The 17,951-nt window shown below is 42.3% G+C and overlaps 1 protein-coding gene across 3 annotated transcripts in view; it reads left to right on the top strand.

Moving 5' to 3' along the window:
* The window catches only part of lamb2 (laminin, beta 2 (laminin S)), a 53,316-nt gene that overhangs the window by 31,220 nt on the left and 4,145 nt on the right, over positions 1 to 17,951 (top strand). For 2 of the 3 annotated variants that reach the window (XM_044211359.1, XM_044211361.1), the window contains exons 11-33: positions 963 to 1,142; positions 2,040 to 2,152; positions 3,516 to 3,595; positions 3,996 to 4,131; positions 4,242 to 4,400; positions 5,220 to 5,347; positions 5,443 to 5,575; positions 5,689 to 5,878; positions 6,768 to 6,911; positions 7,772 to 8,003; positions 8,481 to 8,650; positions 10,062 to 10,097; positions 12,399 to 12,623; positions 12,728 to 12,945; positions 13,092 to 13,188; positions 13,556 to 13,737; positions 13,842 to 14,032; positions 14,297 to 14,481; positions 14,761 to 15,002; positions 15,839 to 16,042; positions 16,476 to 16,620; positions 16,769 to 16,976; positions 17,082 to 17,223. In XM_044211359.1, coding sequence (XP_044067294.1) covers positions 963 to 1,142; positions 2,040 to 2,152; positions 3,516 to 3,595; positions 3,996 to 4,131; positions 4,242 to 4,400; positions 5,220 to 5,347; positions 5,443 to 5,575; positions 5,689 to 5,878; positions 6,768 to 6,911; positions 7,772 to 8,003; positions 8,481 to 8,650; positions 10,062 to 10,097; positions 12,399 to 12,623; positions 12,728 to 12,945; positions 13,092 to 13,188; positions 13,556 to 13,737; positions 13,842 to 14,032; positions 14,297 to 14,481; positions 14,761 to 15,002; positions 15,839 to 16,042; positions 16,476 to 16,620; positions 16,769 to 16,976; positions 17,082 to 17,223 — 3,740 coding nt within the window. The remainder of the gene's footprint in view (positions 1 to 962; positions 1,143 to 2,039; positions 2,153 to 3,515; positions 3,596 to 3,995; positions 4,132 to 4,241; positions 4,401 to 5,219; positions 5,348 to 5,442; positions 5,576 to 5,688; positions 5,879 to 6,767; positions 6,912 to 7,771; positions 8,004 to 8,480; positions 8,651 to 10,061; positions 10,098 to 12,398; positions 12,624 to 12,727; positions 12,946 to 13,091; positions 13,189 to 13,555; positions 13,738 to 13,841; positions 14,033 to 14,296; positions 14,482 to 14,760; positions 15,003 to 15,838; positions 16,043 to 16,475; positions 16,621 to 16,768; positions 16,977 to 17,081; positions 17,224 to 17,951) is intronic. The other variant, XM_044211360.1, reaches the window with a different exon arrangement.

Genomic DNA, 17,951 nt, shown 5'->3' on the forward strand with positions numbered 1-17,951 from the left:
AGCATATCTTACCGTCAAATTGATGCCAAAAGCTGATTTTTGTAGAATGTGTGAATCATGTTAGAGAATATTACAGAATTAAAGGTGCTACAGTAGAAATTTGAAGAAAATCAGTACAATGACAATGGCAAATGTTTGCCTAGCCTGGCTCTGGGTTAGGCTTAGAAACATTCTGTCACATAACCCCCCATAAAATAAATTGTCGTTTTCACACTTTGGTTTTTGAATGTATTACACAATTACACGTGTTAATTAGAGTGTTGGTAGGTGGATTTTGTTACCTTTGGACAGAGTCAGGCTAGCTGTTTCCCCCTGTTTCCAGTCTTTGTGCTAAGCCAAGCTAACTGGTTGGTGGCTGTGGCTTCACATGTAATGGACAGATATGATAATTGTTTCAATCTTCTCATCTAACTTTTCACCAGAAAGCGTATTTCCTAAAATGTCGAACTATTCCTTTGAAGCTATATTTGTGGGGTGCCCCAGCAGCTCACCTGGTAGAGCGCACACACCATGTACAAGGCTGAGTCCTTATCGCAACGGCCTGGGTTTGAATCCATCCAGAAGTTTTATTTGTACTGTAGTACCACACATTGGTCAAATATTTGAATATGTTCAAGTCCAAGCGGCACCTGTGCACCAAGTATGATTTCTTTAGCATGTGTAGTATTTGACATATTAACGCTTTCATCCACATGCCCAAAGATCACCATTCAAAAACTGTTAGATAAAAAGTATACTGTACAATATATCAAAAAGCTGTAACTGCTGGCAGCAATCTTATTGATAATGTGTATGGTTGTGTGAACACATGTGGTGTGTGTTCAAGTGTATGTGTGAGTGCCTGCTGTATATTTCTGTGTTATAAATGTGCAACTCACAACATACAAAACCAGACACACTGAACTAAGTGTAGATATGCATCATTTAAGTTTAACTTCTCATGCATTAAAACTGTCCCATAGCTTGTGACTGCGACCCAGATGGTTCTCTGAATGGAGGGATGTGCGACAGCCACACCGACCCTTCCCTCGGCATGGTGGGAGGCCAGTGCCGTTGCAAGGCCAATGTCGAGGGGCCACGCTGCGACAAGTGTAAGACCGGCTTCTTCGGCCTGAGCGCTGACAACCCCCAGGGCTGCCAACGTGAGTACAGTCCCTGTTATAGTCACACACACATAGAAATGTCATAATGACCCAGACTGTCCACCCTGAAAATATATATATATAAATACAATAATTGTAGTATACAAAAACTGCTGTTTAAATTCCTGCATTATTAATGCTCTACCCCATAATTACTTACTGTATAATTTCCTTGATACTTTATGATAAATAATGTTATAATGTTATATAAAAAAAATTTGACAGATAATTCAGCCTACTGTTTCTAATGTCAACAATGAACCTTAAACTCAATAAATAATGTCGTATTTCCATCTTTACTACAAAGGACACTGTATTTATTGCATTATCTTTGATTGGTGTTCAATTCTTGCAACCTTTAGAGACAATTATTTTATAAGAGGTGGGAGACTCTTTTACCCCGAGTAGTGTCTACAGGTCTTCCTCTCAGGCTGCATGCAGCCCCAACAACCTCCACCAGGAAGATAGGGCAGACTGTATGTTGCCAGAAAGCCGAAACACAGGTCATAAAGTTTAATTGCTGTGAGTACACAGTAATACTGAACGCGACTTAGATGAACAAATTATCATTTTGATCAGCTCCTCTCCTCTCCTCTCTGGATTTTGGTGACTGAACAGAAACTTTGAAATAAATATTTTAGTGAGATTTTAGTAAATTAATCAAACAAAAAATGTTAAAGTAGTGTGAGGGGGAAAAGTGAGCAGGACATGTCCCCCACATCCTCAGTGGAAGTTGCGCGCTAGCCTACTAGGTTTTGTAATAATTCTCTGCTGATCAGGGTCACAGTGGCAATAGTTTGTTTTTGAACGATTTATTCATTTATCATTTTAAAACCAATGTGCTGCAGTAACTAATGATCTGTGAGAAACCTCATCGATTTTGCCCTGTGCCCCCAGCTTGCCGGTGTGACCATAGGGGAACAGTGTCAGGTAGCTCCCAGTGTGACCCAGTCAGTGGAGACTGCTTCTGCAAGCGTCTTGTCACTGGACGCAGCTGTGACCAGTGTTTGGTAAGACTAAAAACTTTGGCCTGACTTTTGATTTCTGGCTTGAAAGGAAAATCTCAAATATCTATATCTGTCATTTTCTCTTTCTCTGTCTTTCTCTCCTTACCACGTATTCTCTGCCCCTGTCAATAAGTCCTTTTAATGGTAATGTGACAGTGAACAAAAAACCCTCAGATATATTTTCGATTTCCCTTGCTGACCTTTTTGTTGACCTTCTTACCCATGGATAACACTGTTTTCATATTTTTAGTGATTATATTTTTTACCACTACTGTGACGTTATCGTCCTATGTGTGACACTAAACATGACACAATTAAATCTGAATGTAAGCACTGAATCTCATTCCCTTACATTTCACTCCATGGCCCATATTACCTGTATATTTCCTTTTCACTTTTTAAATTAGTGCTGCTGATCTTCTTCACTCTGTTTCTTTCTCATATTTTCCTCCCACCCTCTCAGCCCAGCAGCCCAAGATGTTGGGTGGTGATCAGCTTCCTGTTATAATTCACTCTCTTGTCCCAAACCTACTCAGCCAGGAATAGTATAGGCAGGAATGTGAGCTCCTTCCTGGGCCCTGTGTCTAAATTTAGCCCAGGGCTTTGAGGCTTGTCCGGTCGGTGTGGGTTACAGCAGGCCTAAAATGGTCAGGGCCTGGACCTGGTCTGAAAGTGGATCCTGTCTTCGGATGAGCCCTGTGAAGCCTTGTTGTAGTAGCAATAATGTAATGTCAGCATTTGACAGAATTAAAAAATCCTCCAGGAAAAAAACTGTCACTGTGGTGAAAGTATATTTAAAAAAAATAAAAATAAATAAAAGTGAAAGTACCAGTATAAATGTCCACTTACACATAAAAAGTTACTGCTGTAGAGTTTGCCTTGTTAGTTTTTCAAATAGCTATCAAGTCTAACAGACTAGCAAGAAAACAACCAGGCACAGACCAGTATTACTGTAGATGGATGGATGATAAAGTTTGAAGTGGATTGATGCAGTACAGAATAAAAGTGACCAGATTGTTATGTAACACTACGGGAGAAACCACAAAACTTAGCAAAGTACAAATACATCAGCCAAACCATACTCAAGATAAAAAGTGATATTGCTGACTGCAAAGGAATGGGGCAGTAATGATATGCCCCAAAGCTATGAATGTTGTTTTATTGGATTAGAGAGCTAGATACAGTATGCATGACTCACAGTCACTTCACACTGCAGCGGAAGTTCCCCTCTCACTCTGTAACAGCACGGAGAGTGATGCATCATGTCTGTCTGGAGTTAACTGTTCAACTGTCTGAGTGGTTGCTCTGTCCTCCTGTTTCTGTCTGTCAATCACTCTGCCCTCTGTCTGTCCTTCTGTGTTTCTAGCCAGAACACTGGGCTCTGAGCCATGACCTAAACGGCTGCAGAGGCTGTGAGTGTGATATCGGAGGAGCCCTGGACAACCAGTGAGTGATGCTGTAGCTTTAATCACATCAAGTATGAGGCTGTTACTACGTAGCATGGAGGCCCCTTTCAAATGTTTTGTCTCTGAGACATAACACTTCAAATTAATCACTATTTAGCATTTAAGTCAAAGCACTGCTGTGCCTAAGTGTAGCCTCGCAGAGCTAGCACGGCTGTAGACTCTTAGCTTGTCTTGTCATAAGGTAGTAATCATTTTAGTTCGGATTATTTGAAAAGTTTAACTTCAATGTCAGATTAAGAAGGAGCTTAACTGTAGAAATTGAAATAGTAAGTGTTTACATTGCTGATTAAAGGCTAAGTACCAAACATAGACAGCTAAGTGATACAATATCAACTGTAGCAGTGAAATAACAATATGCGCTGTTTATGTCTTCTCTGCAGCTGCTCCATGGAGAGCGGTCAGTGTCGCTGCCGCAGTCACATGACAGGACGCCAGTGTGCGCAGGTGGAGTCTGGATATTTCTTCATGGCTCTGGATCACTTCCTTTATGAGGCTGAGTTGGCCAAAATGGGACAGGTGAGCCCACCCGTATTCTTCGTGGGCATGCATTTGTGTTGGAGTGATTCTGTGGCTGTAGTATGGAAATATATTTAAAAATATATCTGAATATGTCTGTATATTCTCAGAGCTGTACATTGGAGACCAGGGAGCACCAGCTGGGTCGTCCTGCCACATGGACGGGATCTGGGTTCGCTCGGGTACCTGAGGGTGGCATCCTGGAGTTCCTCATCAGTAACATCCCCTACTCCATGGAATATGACCTGCTTATCCGCTATGAGTCACAGGTGTGTGTGTTTGTACATCAGCTGTGCTGGTAGTAGACTCCACAGATCTAAACGAAGCGCTTAAAGGACTAGTTAAAAATGTTGTGAAATACGCTTATTCTCTCTCTTGAGAGTTAGATGAGAAGACTACTCTCATAACTTTTTCCCGGGGTTATCTATTTCTTGTCCGGGAGCAGTGACTTTCTCTGCTAGTTGCCTGCCACACTCACGGTGACAAGAAGACTCAAAAGTCACTGCACCCGGCCAGGAAATAGTCCCGCACATAACCCTTCGTAAAACCACAACTTTTTACACTTTGGGTTGTGTGGATATAACGTGAAAAGTTATGACGTGTAAATGAGTGATTTAGAGGTGCTGGCAGGCAGATTCAGTTGCCTTTGGAGAGAGCCTTGCTAGCTGTTTCCCCCTGCTTCCAGTCTTTATGCTAAGTTAAGCTAACCATCTCCTGGCTCCAGCTTCATACTTGATGGACAGATATGAGAGTGGTGATGATCTTCTTCTCAGTAAGAAAGAGAATAAGCGTATGTCACAAAATTTCAAACTATTCCTCCAACTATGTATAGCCTTTCCTGTTCAGACAAAGCTCCACTGACTATTAACGTAAAGGAGCATGCTGGTGCTTTTGCATGTTTCAGCCCTTTGCCTATAAAGCATGTATATTTTACATGTTAAGCATTTTCCAAAGCATTTGTGATTGATTTCCTATCATCCAGGTAGTCATTACTCTGCAACTGTCCTTCTCCCCTTGTCATACTCTCATATTTCATGATCAATATATGTTTGACTGCATATTAACCATATAACGCTGATTCTAAATAGATGCCTCGAGACTGGGAGGAGGTGCGAATAACAGTGATTCGTCCGGGGCCGATTCCTACCAGCAGCCCCTGTGGAAACACCATCCCAGATGATGACAGACTCACTGTCTCCCTGCCGGCTGGAGCCAGGTCTGTGGCTTAAACACACACACACACACACACACACACACACTCACACATAAACAATCTCTGAATGTCAACGGTGTCCTGACTGTTTGCTCCAGGTTTATGGTCCCTCCGCAGCCTGTGTGTCTGGAGCGAGGTGTGACTTACACGCTCCGCTTTGAGTTCAGACGCTATCAGGATGCCAACAGTATCCTCAACGGAGCGGCCAATGCTTTACTCCTTGTGGACTCTGTAAGATGAATTTCTTTTTCCAGTCCTATAAGCATCTGACTCATGAAGAAATTGTAGTTTTCATTCCACCCTCCCTCTCTCTCCTTTTCATAAATCCCTGCTCTTCGCTCCAGATTGCCTTGATGCCACGCCACTCCATGGAGATGTTCAACGCAGGGGATCCAGCTTCTAACAACAGGAAGCAGACCTATGAGCGGTACCGCTGCCATGAGGGGGCGAAGAGTGTGACCCGCCCACTGATGAGTGACACCTGTGCCAAGCTAATCACCAGCATGTCGGCCATCATAAATGACGGGGCTCTGCGTGAGTGAAAAAAGGCTCTTTAAAATGTCTTTTGCCTTGTTTGAATGACGTTTATGATGTTTACAATGCAGTAGGCTGCAGGGTTACATGACCTTTACCCTGACTTCCCTGTGGAGGAAAAGAAAACATATTGGGATCAGTGAAGCTGACATGTGTAATTTGTTTATTGGTAAAGATTTCTTCAGAAATGTTTCAAGTTATTGTTTGTTTAACCATTTACTTGTTCCTTGATGCTTTTCTCCTCTGCATGAGCATCAACCACCTGGTTGGTTGCAGGATATGGTATTTATCAAATGATAATGTGAAAACAACATGACAATGTGAAAGGGTTTTGCTCGTAGTGATGAACCTATATTATTATCTCCTGAATCTGCAGCTCCCCTCGGCCTTTTGCAGCTTTATAGTTTCAGCGCTTTGTTTGCAACTTTACTATTTTGGTTCACTCTCACCGCTCTCACAGCAAGACACATTTAGCAACTAGCTGGTGAACACAGTGGAGCATTTAGCAGCCAAAGAGCCAGATATTTCCTTCAGGAGTTGGTAGAGACCAAAAACAGAGCTAAGAGAGAGTGAATATTGGACTTACATTCGCCAGGCGGCCAGAACACGACTCTAAATACAAACTATGCACAATTGCTGCAGAATCATTATAGTTTGTATTTCCTTACACAAAACAAAATCAAGGAAAATCTCAGCTGACTTTAAGCTGTAAATCTGTGCAACATAGTTGGGTGAACTAATAATTAATCATGTTAGCCTCACAGTCATATAGATATTTTCAGTCATCGGCCTTTGTTTGTTCCTCTTGTTCCCAGGATTCAATGTGCAGGATGTTCCAATATGTTAGCATTCAGTGCCTTCATGCCTGTGCTTCTCTGTCCTCCTCCAGCTTGTAATTGCGATCCTCAGGGGTCCATCAGCTCCATGTGTGATGTCCGCGGGGGCCAATGTCGCTGCAGGCCCAATGTGATTGGTCGACGCTGTGACCAGTGTGCTCCGGGAACTTATGGCTTTGGACCCTCGGGCTGCATAGGTGAGAAACTCTGCGCCTTTTTAATTTTACCTTGAAATCCAGACCTATTTTATGTATTTAAAATACACAATCACAAACAGCAGTGATACTATTTCTAATAAATATAGTGGATGGGCAGATCTTGATATTTTATCATGTGGGGGGACGACAAAAGGTGGGAGAGGGGCAGAGAAATCAAAAGGGTTGGCAAGCATGGGATATTATTTATCAGAATCAGATCATTCATATCATATATAATATCAATATCGTTTATAATAGATTATCAGTGTGTTTTCTTGCCAGATTCGCTCGTGGCACGCATGAAAAATAGACCAGATGCTGAAACTATCGTTGCTGAGCGCTAGCCGACCGCGCTCTGTCTGAACAGCCCAACTGGTTAACATGGGCAGCGCTTCGGATCGCTTCGCGGCGCATCGCGGCGCTTCCGCCTCCTGTGTGTCCCCCGGCGTTAGTAAGGCCTTTGCTAGGTACAGACAGTAACAGCTAATAAAGCAGTTTCACTGGAAATCAGATCTCTTGGAGCTCACACACTACTGACAATACTGGCACTCAGTTTTATTCTTGCATTTTGTTCTTTTATTCTCTTTACAAATTAAAGTGACAAAAGTCTGCGGGGTAAGCTGAGTTTACATATTCTACGGTACGCTTTATGTGCCGTGCCTTTGATTAATTATATGCTGCTGGCGCCCTCTACTGTCTCTAAGGACACATATCCAAAGCCCCTTTATGTAAATTATTTATTTCCCATGCCCCCTTTCTTTTTCTATCTTTGATTCCTTCTCCTTTCTGCTTCACTTCCTCCTGTCATCCCCTCCTCCTTCGTATATGCCCCTCCTTATCCTTTTCCTCCCTCTGTCCAGCCTGCGGTTGCAGCTTGGAAGGCTCAGTGACTCGACTTTGTGACAAGTTCACTGGTCAGTGCCAGTGTCGTCCAGGAGCGTTTGGTCAGCGGTGCGATGGATGCCAGGTGGGTCATTGGGGCTTCCCCAGCTGCCGACCCTGCCAGTGTAACGGACACGCAGATGAGTGCGACCAGAGGAGCGGAGCCTGCATCAACTGCAGGGACAACACTGGAGGAGACAAGTGTGACAGGTGATGTTTCAGTGTGAAGGTGACCAAGCTTCATGAGATCAGGTTCAGTTTAAACATAAAATATCATAGGGATATGGGGATAAAGAAAGGGATTTAAAGGCTTTGGAGACTATAAATGTACTTGTGGTCATCAGAAAACAAACTTCTCAGTTCTTATTTGCTTGGTCACTTTGAATAATAATTGAAAATTGCATATATGCATATTTCTACTTTGTCGTTGCAAAGTTAGTAAGCACATTGGTTAGTTACAGTTCACAGGATTGTTTTTACTAGGCACAAAATAACACGTCAGTATTATTAAATTAAATTTAAAAATGGAACACTTGTGTGTTCTTGTTTTACTGTAGTTATAGAACAGCTGTAAATCAATTGATACTGATTTTTTTTTTTGACTTAAAACACTCTCCTTGCGTATTCCCTGTTCAAGCTGAGTAACTATGGGGTTTACCTGAGTAAACGTTTTTGTCATTTCTGTAGGTGTGCCAATGGTTACTATGGTAACCCAGTTTTGGGCATAGCGTCCAGTGGTCAGTGTCGTCCGTGCCCCTGTCCAGACGGGCCCAATAGTGGACGCCACTTTGCTGCATCTTGTTACCAGGACAACCGTAACAGACAAATTATCTGCAACTGTAACCAGGGTTACACAGGTAAACCTAAGATGATGCTTATACTCTTGCTCTGTCTCTATATTTCTTCTTCTGTCCTTCCTGTTCCATCAGTCCTTGCTTTCTGCTTTGTTTCTCCTCTTCATCCTCAGCAAGTGATGCTGATAAAATCACTGTGTGTCCAGATGTGTGTGTGTGTGTCTCTGTAGTTACAATGAATTTCACATAGAAATGCATTTTAACTAAAGAGGATGGTTGATTTTCTATAGAACTATGACATTGTAAATACCTGTTGAACCTGTTGCACACCTGAACGTTATAGTACTGCATTATCATACTGTTCTTCATAATGCACTTTGTGTCAAGGTTTGAGTTTTAAAATATCACTACAAAACCTCTTCTGAATCAAATATATGAAGTGTAATTGTGTCTGTGATGTGTTTTATCAAGCCAAAGGGCACCTCAGTGGGCCACTTTAAACTGAAAGATACCTTTGATATTACAAGACAAATTAATAGTGACATTTAATCTCACTTAGTATCAGTGCATCAGTAGTCTAGTTTGTAGCAGACTGAAGTTTTGTTTAAGTAGGAACTGATATTACAGTATAAATAACCTCAGTGACTCAGATGAACCCTCAAAACAAGACTCTACAGCCATGCTATCTACTCTGTGAGTGGCTCTAATTAGCTAATAAACACAAAGTACACCTGAGGCTAATGGGAATGTCATGAACGTCTGTGTGTAACTTCATGGCAATCCGTACAATATGTTTTGAGATATTTCAGTTTGGACCAAAGTGGTGGACCGACCGACTGCCATTGCTAACTCTGGAGAAAACTGATGACTATCCCATCAGCCTCAGCGGTGCTTTGTGTTTGCTGCTAATTAGCAAATGTTAACATGCTAACATGTTAGCTAAGATGGTGAACTTGGTAAACATTATACCTGCTAAACATCAGCATATTAGCATTGTCATTGTGAGCATGTTAGCATGACATTAGCATTTAAAGCACTGCTGTTTCTAAATACAGCCTCACAACGCTGCTAACATGGTTGTAGACTCTTGTTTAGATACTTTTTCTATGGAACAAAATGTTGGTCAAAGGGAAACGTTTGACCTGATGGTGGTGCTAGAGAAAAGGTCAGGGGGTCATCAAAATCACTAGGAATCATCCTCTGGGGACCACGAATGTGAGTCCATCTTCACTACCACAGCATTCAGGTTTTTAGTGAACTAAGTTGTACTAACTAAAAAAACGAGGTTACTCAAGTCGACCCACTGAGTCAACGACTGAGGTTATATCCTCCTCCAGAGCAGTTCTGAAAAATGTCAGGAATAAAACTCCAATCTTCTAGCTTATGTGAAATCAGGTACAAATGATGTTTCTCAGTGGGCTCTGGTGAATGGTAACGTGTGTCATTTCCTCCCTCCCTTGTATTACTGGCACAGGGATTGTTAAACGCTCCGGGGTGACCATTTTTAAGCGTGAGTAATGATGGTTGACCCCCGTCCCTTCCCCCCTTCCTCCTCTATTTTCCACCAACCCTCCACTTTACCAATAATACCCATGCATGGCTTCAGCACCCCTCCCATCAAAGGTGCTGTGCCACAATGCACTCCTGCCCATGTGTGAGACCTGGCTCAAAGAAAAATGTCAAACCCTTTCAAATGCTTCATATGGCACTAAAGAGACAAATAATTGTCCCTAAAATATATTAGAATTATACTATTATAGTGGTTAAATAATTTCCAAACAAGATTTGAACCAGGTCTGTATACAAGGACCTGACCCAGAATCAATATTTTTGAGCGATTGTGTCAACAAGTATGGCTTTCCACTCAAAAAATATACCCTTCAAAGTAAAAAGGGAGAAATTGTGAGGAAGGGTAATATGGGTACATGTTTATACACAGGGATTGAGTCTGGGTCAGCTTCTGTCTCTTGTGTTTGAAATAGGTTTAACTGTTCATCTTTATCTGTGAATGAATGATGTTGGGAAGTGGATGAGCAGTCAGTTCCCAGAGAAAAAGAGTTGCACTGATACAACAATACAGCCATACAGCCTGGATAAGCACACTGATGTCACTTTTTTTATTTTTTACCAGCCTGGCTTTTCAGATAAAGCACAATGGAGCTCACTGAAGGCTATACACTGCATGTCCACTATGTCTTTATGAGCTATCTGTAAGCTTAAGCAGGACAGGGGTACTGGCTTTCAAATGTACAGGAAGAGAGAGGTAGGACATGAAAAACTGTAGCTGATTACATTTGCTTTCAACCCAACTCTCCCTCCTTCTGCTCACCACTATTTCTGCTTCTCCCTGCCCCCTCTCTCTTTCATTCCTGACCTTCATACAACTTTCTAATCTTCCCTGTACTTCAGTTTTACTCTGCCAGCACAGCCCTACTCTTTACCTCTCCCCACCTTCTCATTCCTTTTTTCTCTTATTTCCTTCTGTTCTCCCTTTCCTGCTAGACTCAATTATGCCAAGTATTTCTTATTTTGAGTCTGATCTGAAGGGACAGCAACAAGCAACAAGGGACAGTATACAGTGAGGGAAAACAGCCTAACTACAATAATGGCTAACTGGCAAAAGAATCCAGTACTCTGCCTGACTATTGTTATAGCTGTATGGTACAGTATATACAAGTAGTTCATGACAGGTATGGTTACAGATGCAGCCAAACGTAATATACAGCACAGTGTGGGATACTATTGTGCAAACCAGGGTATGCCTGTAGTGGTTACATCTGTCTCTGTGGAGTTTCTTGAAGCAGACTGAGACATTGTGCCAAAATCACCGAATGTGAATGACTGCTGACTAATTTTATAGTCTATTATGTAATCAACGAGTATAGTAATGTGTTGAATAATCTACTGAACTAGGGTGTGATGACACTTAACTAATGAGAGCTGGTTAACCAAACCCCATTGAGTGATCATAAGTAACAAAACTGATTCTAGTAACATACTGTATTAATATAATAATGGTCATGCTTTGCAGAGATGGGTTAAGCCAAGTCTTAGACTAACATGTTTCTTTCAATGGAAGTATCCACTGAAAACATTTTAGTCCCAGTCTAGGACTTGGTAAAATCCAGTTGTATGAGGTGGGTTCTCATTCCTTTGTTAAACCAAGATTACCTGTTGATTATTGTTGAAGAAAAACTTGTACTGATGAGATGGTCCTCAATAAAGAATAATTCAGAGAGCCTCAATTATCCTTACATGAAAATATGGATTTATTACAAACACAGATCTGTCGACAGAGAAGCATTGGGGCAGCGTGTACACATGGGCACAGCCAACACAGTACTTTATGTCCAAAACGGTATACTTTATAGCAGAATGGTGGGCGGTGGTTTACAGGTTACATCATCTATCGTAAATCTGTAGAAAGATGAGACAAAGAAAGAGACTCCATCCCAAGTTATCAGTACAGAACATCTAGTGCCCCATAACCCCAAACAACATAATCACAGGGCCTGAGGCCTCCTTTGTGAAACCATACTTTAGTCAGTGTCAGAAGTTGTATTACACTCATAAAACTACTCAGAGGACCCCAAATTTCTCCAACAATTGTACTGCTGTAAATTCACCCTGCTGTGTCCTGCTTCCTGCTGTTTCATACACCCTAAAAACAGCTTGGGAAATCCTGTAGAGCACATCTCCCATTCTTATTTCAAATTTATTTCAATTATGCAATGATCAGATCTCCACGCTCCACTCCTTTTGTATTGTAACTCTTGTTCGCTTTCCTTTTTGCTTTTTCAATTCAATTCAGGTGCCCGATGTGAGGAATGTGCCCCGGGTTATTATGGCAACCCCTCTCAGCCTGGAGGGCGCTGCCAGCCGTGCCAGTGCAACAACAACATAGACATGTCAGACATGGAGGCTTGCGACAGGCAGACCGGAGAATGCAGGAAATGCCTTTACAACACTGAGGGCACCAACTGTGGCATCTGCAAGAGCGGCTATTTCGGGGACGCTTCCCGGCGCAACTGCAGGAGTGAGTGAAAAAAGTCTAGCATTGAATTGCATGTTAATGTTATTTTTAAAAAAAAACCAATATCATGATGATGGCATGCTTCTTTTTGTCTCTTTGCCCTTCAGAGTGCACATGTAACTTCCTGGGTACTGACCAAAGCCAGTGTATGGAGCGAGAGGACTGTGTGTGCCAGCGTGCCACAGGGCAGTGCCAGTGTCTACCAAATGTCATAGGTCTGACATGTGACCACTGTGCCCCCAACCACTGGAACCTGGCCAGCGGGAGGGGCTGTGAACCCTGCGACTGTGAGCCCAACAACTCAGTCACCTCCTCATGCAATGAGGTAGGGAACACTTGGACCTGAACACATTCAAATAAGCACATCTCATGATGCAATATAAGTGTAAATACATTCACATTCATTCACATTGACAGAAACAAAAGAAACTGATGTGTCATGCTTCCATTTTTCCACTCCCTGTTGTGCAGTTCACCGGGCAGTGTCAGTGTCGTGACGGCTTTGGAGGGAAGACCTGCACAGACTGTCAGGAGAACTACTGGGGAGACCCCAGGACACAGTGCAGAGGTTAGAAACATAAAGACATAATGCATGCAGCAGGTTTGTGGTAAATTGATAAATTGCAAATTGTTTTGGTAATACTGTATGCACAACTAAAGCACAATTAATGTGTGCACAGCTAATTAGAAGTTCACAGACGCCATGCCTCTGTCTTCATAACATTATCTTCATCTTCAACTCTTAATTACTTTAGCTCATTTCAGAACAGTAACACCAGGGTGAGGCCTTACAATATCTTAATTATATAATAATCAATAAATAAACTCTGTTTTTGCAGTTAACATAGTTACATAAGCGTAAACAAATAGATTTTCTCATTATAAACTAGGTCCTTTGTTCACTGCACACTCCCTCCTCCTTCTCGCCCCTCCAGCTTGTGACTGTGACTGGCGTGGCATTGAGACCTCTCAGTGCAACCGGATGACTGGCCACTGTGTTTGCCAGCAGGGGGTGTCAGGTGTCCGCTGTGACCAATGTGCCAGAGGCTTTTCTGGCCAGTTCCCCAACTGTCAGCCCTGTCACCAGTGCTTCGGGGACTGGAATCGCATTGTGCAGGTGCGGTTTAATAGAGGGGGTCCAATCCTCCCAAATGTTACATATTAAATAACTGATTGATAACTGATTGATTCTTTCTCTTCATAATTTTGTCTCATTACCAGGACCTGGCAGTGCGTACCAAGGCTCTGGCAGAGCGTGCCCATGAGATTCAGACCACTGGGCTGACTGGGCCCTATGAGAAGGCCTTCAGGGACCTGGAGGAGAAACTGGCACAAGCTCAGGGCATTGTTAACGCACGCAACGCCACTGCTGCAGCCGTCGCTACCCTAATGGAGCTTATTGAAGATCTTAGGTACAGCTCTTACATTCCACTGCATTTAGTCCCATGTGAAACTATCCATCCAAAGTCTTTTTTTCTGTCACATAAGGTAGCAGTAGCAAAATAATGATACTTGATTTAGGACATTTTGAGAAAAAAAAATGTTTTGCTTTTCGAGTCAAGAAAATTCTCTTCTCTCCATTAGCAGATGTATTAAATTTGTCCAAGAAAGTACATTCTAAATAATATCAGAATTACAAATTCCATCCCCCAACAACTTCTTGCCTTGCCCTGCAGAGCCCAAATCAGTGAGACCACTGACACCCTGAACCGTCTGGAAGGAGACCTAACCATCGTCCAGGACAGCAACTCTGAGGCAAGCAAGGAGCTGAGTGCTCTGGAGAGAGAGGCTAAAGAACTAAACCTCACTTCAGGGCAGCTACACCACCAACTGGATATCCTAAAAAACTCCAACTTCCTAGGTGAGAACAAGAGGGAGGATAGATCCTCATTATTCAACCATTCACACTCTTACCTCAAACTTTCTGCTGCTGTCAGCTTTCCATTAACTGACCACACTCTAGGTTCCTTCACTTTTTCCTACTCAGGTTCCCTCACATGCAGCACCATTATTCCCAATCCTTTTCCTCTTTTCATCACTGAGTCAAGAATTTGTAGTCCCTAACAGTCCTCAAATTTACTCCAGCATCAGTTCGATTAATCTGAAATGTAGTAAGTGAAAATGTACTTTTTTTCTTTAGGTGCGTACGACAGCATCCGTAGCTCCTACAACAAGTCCCGTGATGCGGAGCGGCGTGCCAATGAATCAACAACCACCAGGCCCAGCACAGTCAGCCAGTCTGCAGACACTCGCCGCCGTACCGAGCGCCTCATCGCAGCCAAGAAGGACGACTTCAACCGTAAAAATGCTGCTAACAAGCGTGCGCTTGGAGACCTCAACGCCAGAGCACAGGGCCTGGACATAAAGAAGATCAATGAGAAGGTTTGATCACATTCTTTATTATTTGAGGCAGCTGTTAGCACTGATGAAGTTTGATTCATGTATACGCTATACAAAGGCAGAGAGAAGTAACTACAGAAGCAGTGAAATTGAGAAAAAATGATTACAAATTTTTCAGGCATGGTGGTAAACTACATAAGAGATAAAACTGTTGTAATTCTTTTTTATGCCTTCAAGGGAAAACACACAGTATCAACAAAAAAGGTCTTTTAGCTTTTTCACTAGTTTCTTTAAGATAATAAACTTTATTTTTTATTATTTACGGCCCATAGTTCATAGAGATTAAATGTATCTCTATTTTGCTTTGTGTCTGTCTGTCTACTGTTTATATTGAAATCAATAATAATGTAATCTGCAAATAATACATTTAAATATATGATTTAAAGATAGCTTCTTAACTACACCGAATAACATGAATTCCACTGCAGTCAAAAGCTGAGATGGCAGTTACTGCTACTCGACTAAGCTAGTTATGTTAGCTTTAGCAGGAGTTTAGCTGGGTTTTTTTCCCATCTTGTCGGAATTTAGCTACTGCTTCATTTTGTTATGTGGAATAAGAAAAAGGTTATCAAAATGGATATTTTTCTATTACAGGCAGCAGCTAAGGAAATTTAGTTTAGCTTTAGTTAAGGCTAGCCACTGGTTATCTCACTGGCTAGCTCACTGGCTAGTGTTCACTTGATATAGCTCTCGTGCTTTAGCTTTCTAGTTGCTTGTCTCTCTGTGACATTTGTCCATACTGTTTTCACGGAAATTATACATTTGAATAGGGTAATATTTATTTATATGAAAAAGTACATGTTCACCTGTCCCAACAGGTTTGCGGCGCCCCAGGTGATGCTCCCTGTGCAGAAAGTCCTTGTGGGGGTGCAGGTTGCCGCGACGATGAAGGGAACCGTCACTGTGGAGGCCTAAACTGTAACGGTGCTGTAGCAGTAGCTGACAATGCCCTGGAGAGAGCCAAACATGCAGAGAAGGAGTTGAACAAAGCTATGCGAGAGGTGGAGGGACTCTTTACCATGGTATGGAGGCATATGAGACCTATAGTTACTGTACTTCAGTTGTTTCAAATATATAGCGTCACATGTGCTGTTAGGCTAGACGAAATATTGATGTAAATATTGATTCCTTGCAATTCTTTTGTAATTAAATTTTTGCCACTGTGTGGAATTCTCACTGTATATAGTTTTACACTAATTCACATCCTTAGTTGTTCACTTTCTTTTTGTGCCAGCGTTCCTCCACAGTACATCACAGACTGAGCCTCTCAGAATGGAGTGAGGGCTTAGACTCCTAAAATGACATTCAGCCTGTAGGTTTTGAGTAAGCAGTGCAGCTGCATTCTGCGACATATGTCCACTTAGACAAAACAGATTTGAGTGAAAGTGGGCACATAAAAAAGTTGTATCTGTCAGCCTTTTGTGTCCTCTAAAAGCATTTCTGCCTTTCATCCAGGTGGCAGAGGCCAAGACCAAGGCAGAGGAGGCCAAGGGTAAAGCCCAAGCAGCTTTGGACAAAGCCACCGCCACCAAGAACAAAGTGGAGCGCTCCAACAATGACCTCAGAGACCTCATCAAACAAATCAGAGACTTCCTTACTCGTGAGTCAGACAGTCTGCTGGGTTTATACATGATATATTTTACATGTACGTTTTGCAAGTTTACTAAGAACATGTAGAATAGTCATGTTGCCTCTTAATCCATCCTCATATGTCAACTTCTTGGCCACTTCTCATGTCTTCCTCTCAGAGGAGGGTGCAGACCCAGACAGCATTGAGGCAGTGGCGAACCGCGTGTTGGAGCTCTCCATCCCTGCTTCGCCCCACCAGATCAGACATCTTGCTGATGAAATCAAGGAACGCGTTCGCAGCCTTTCGAATGTGGACGCCATCCTGGAACAGACGCAGGGAGATGTCCGCAAGGCAGAGCAACTTCTGCTGGATGCCAAGAGGGCAAGGTAGTCAGAGCAGAGTCAGACTTAAAAGAAATGTATTGGTATAGAATTATTTGTACTAACTAAGAGCATTCCATTCACTGTCAGTAACACTATGTTGTTGTTAAGGCATCGTGCTGAGGGGGTGAAGACCACAGCAGAGACAGTGAAACAGGCCCTGGTGGATGCAAAGACTGCCCAGACAGCAGCAGAAAAGGCCATAGCGAGAGCCAAAGCTGATATCGGCGAGACTGAGGCCCGACTGGCACAGGTAACCAACCAAAGAAAACTAAAACAAAAAAACATTAAGCTGTGAGCCAAAATAGTGGTTAAGTGAGCAATAAGTAAGATTTTTACTGCCCCATAGTACAAATAGCCATATCTGTACAGGTTGTTAGGGTTGTTTATCAATGCCAGTCACTTAATGACTGGCCAGGTGCTAAGATGTTTGGCTTAGATTTAAGGTTGGATCATTGTTGCAAGACATTTTGTTTACCCGCCAAAGAGTTTTATGTTGTTATATACATGTTATCCCTTCACGAAATGTATTGGATGAATCATTCTAATTAAATAGGTTATTATCTATTGTGAAAACATGACTTTAAAGCTGCTATAATCGATATTTTTATATCAACAACTATGTGTAATGTGTAATGTAATCACTTGCAGTGACAAACCCACAGAGAATTATCACCCAACTCTGCAGTTTCACTCAGCTCTACCAAGCGTTTTAGCATTGTTTTGGTTTCACGGCCTGCAACTTTACTGTTTTGATTAATCTCACCGCTCACATCAGCGTCGTTTTCAGCCACAGAAAGCAGCGGTTTTCAGAGAAGAAGCTCTCATAAACCCCACAGTACCAAACGGCAGACAGATGCAGTTAGCGACTAGCTGGTGAACATAGTGGAGCAGTGAGCAGCCAAAGAGACAGATATGTCCTTCAGGAGTTGGTGGAGAGTAAAGCAGAGCTTAAAGAAAAGAAAAGTGAATATTGGATTT

Source organism: Siniperca chuatsi, linkage group LG10 (assembly GCF_020085105.1).
Source record: "Siniperca chuatsi isolate FFG_IHB_CAS linkage group LG10, ASM2008510v1, whole genome shotgun sequence".
NCBI lineage: Eukaryota > Metazoa > Chordata > Actinopteri > Centrarchiformes > Sinipercidae > Siniperca > Siniperca chuatsi.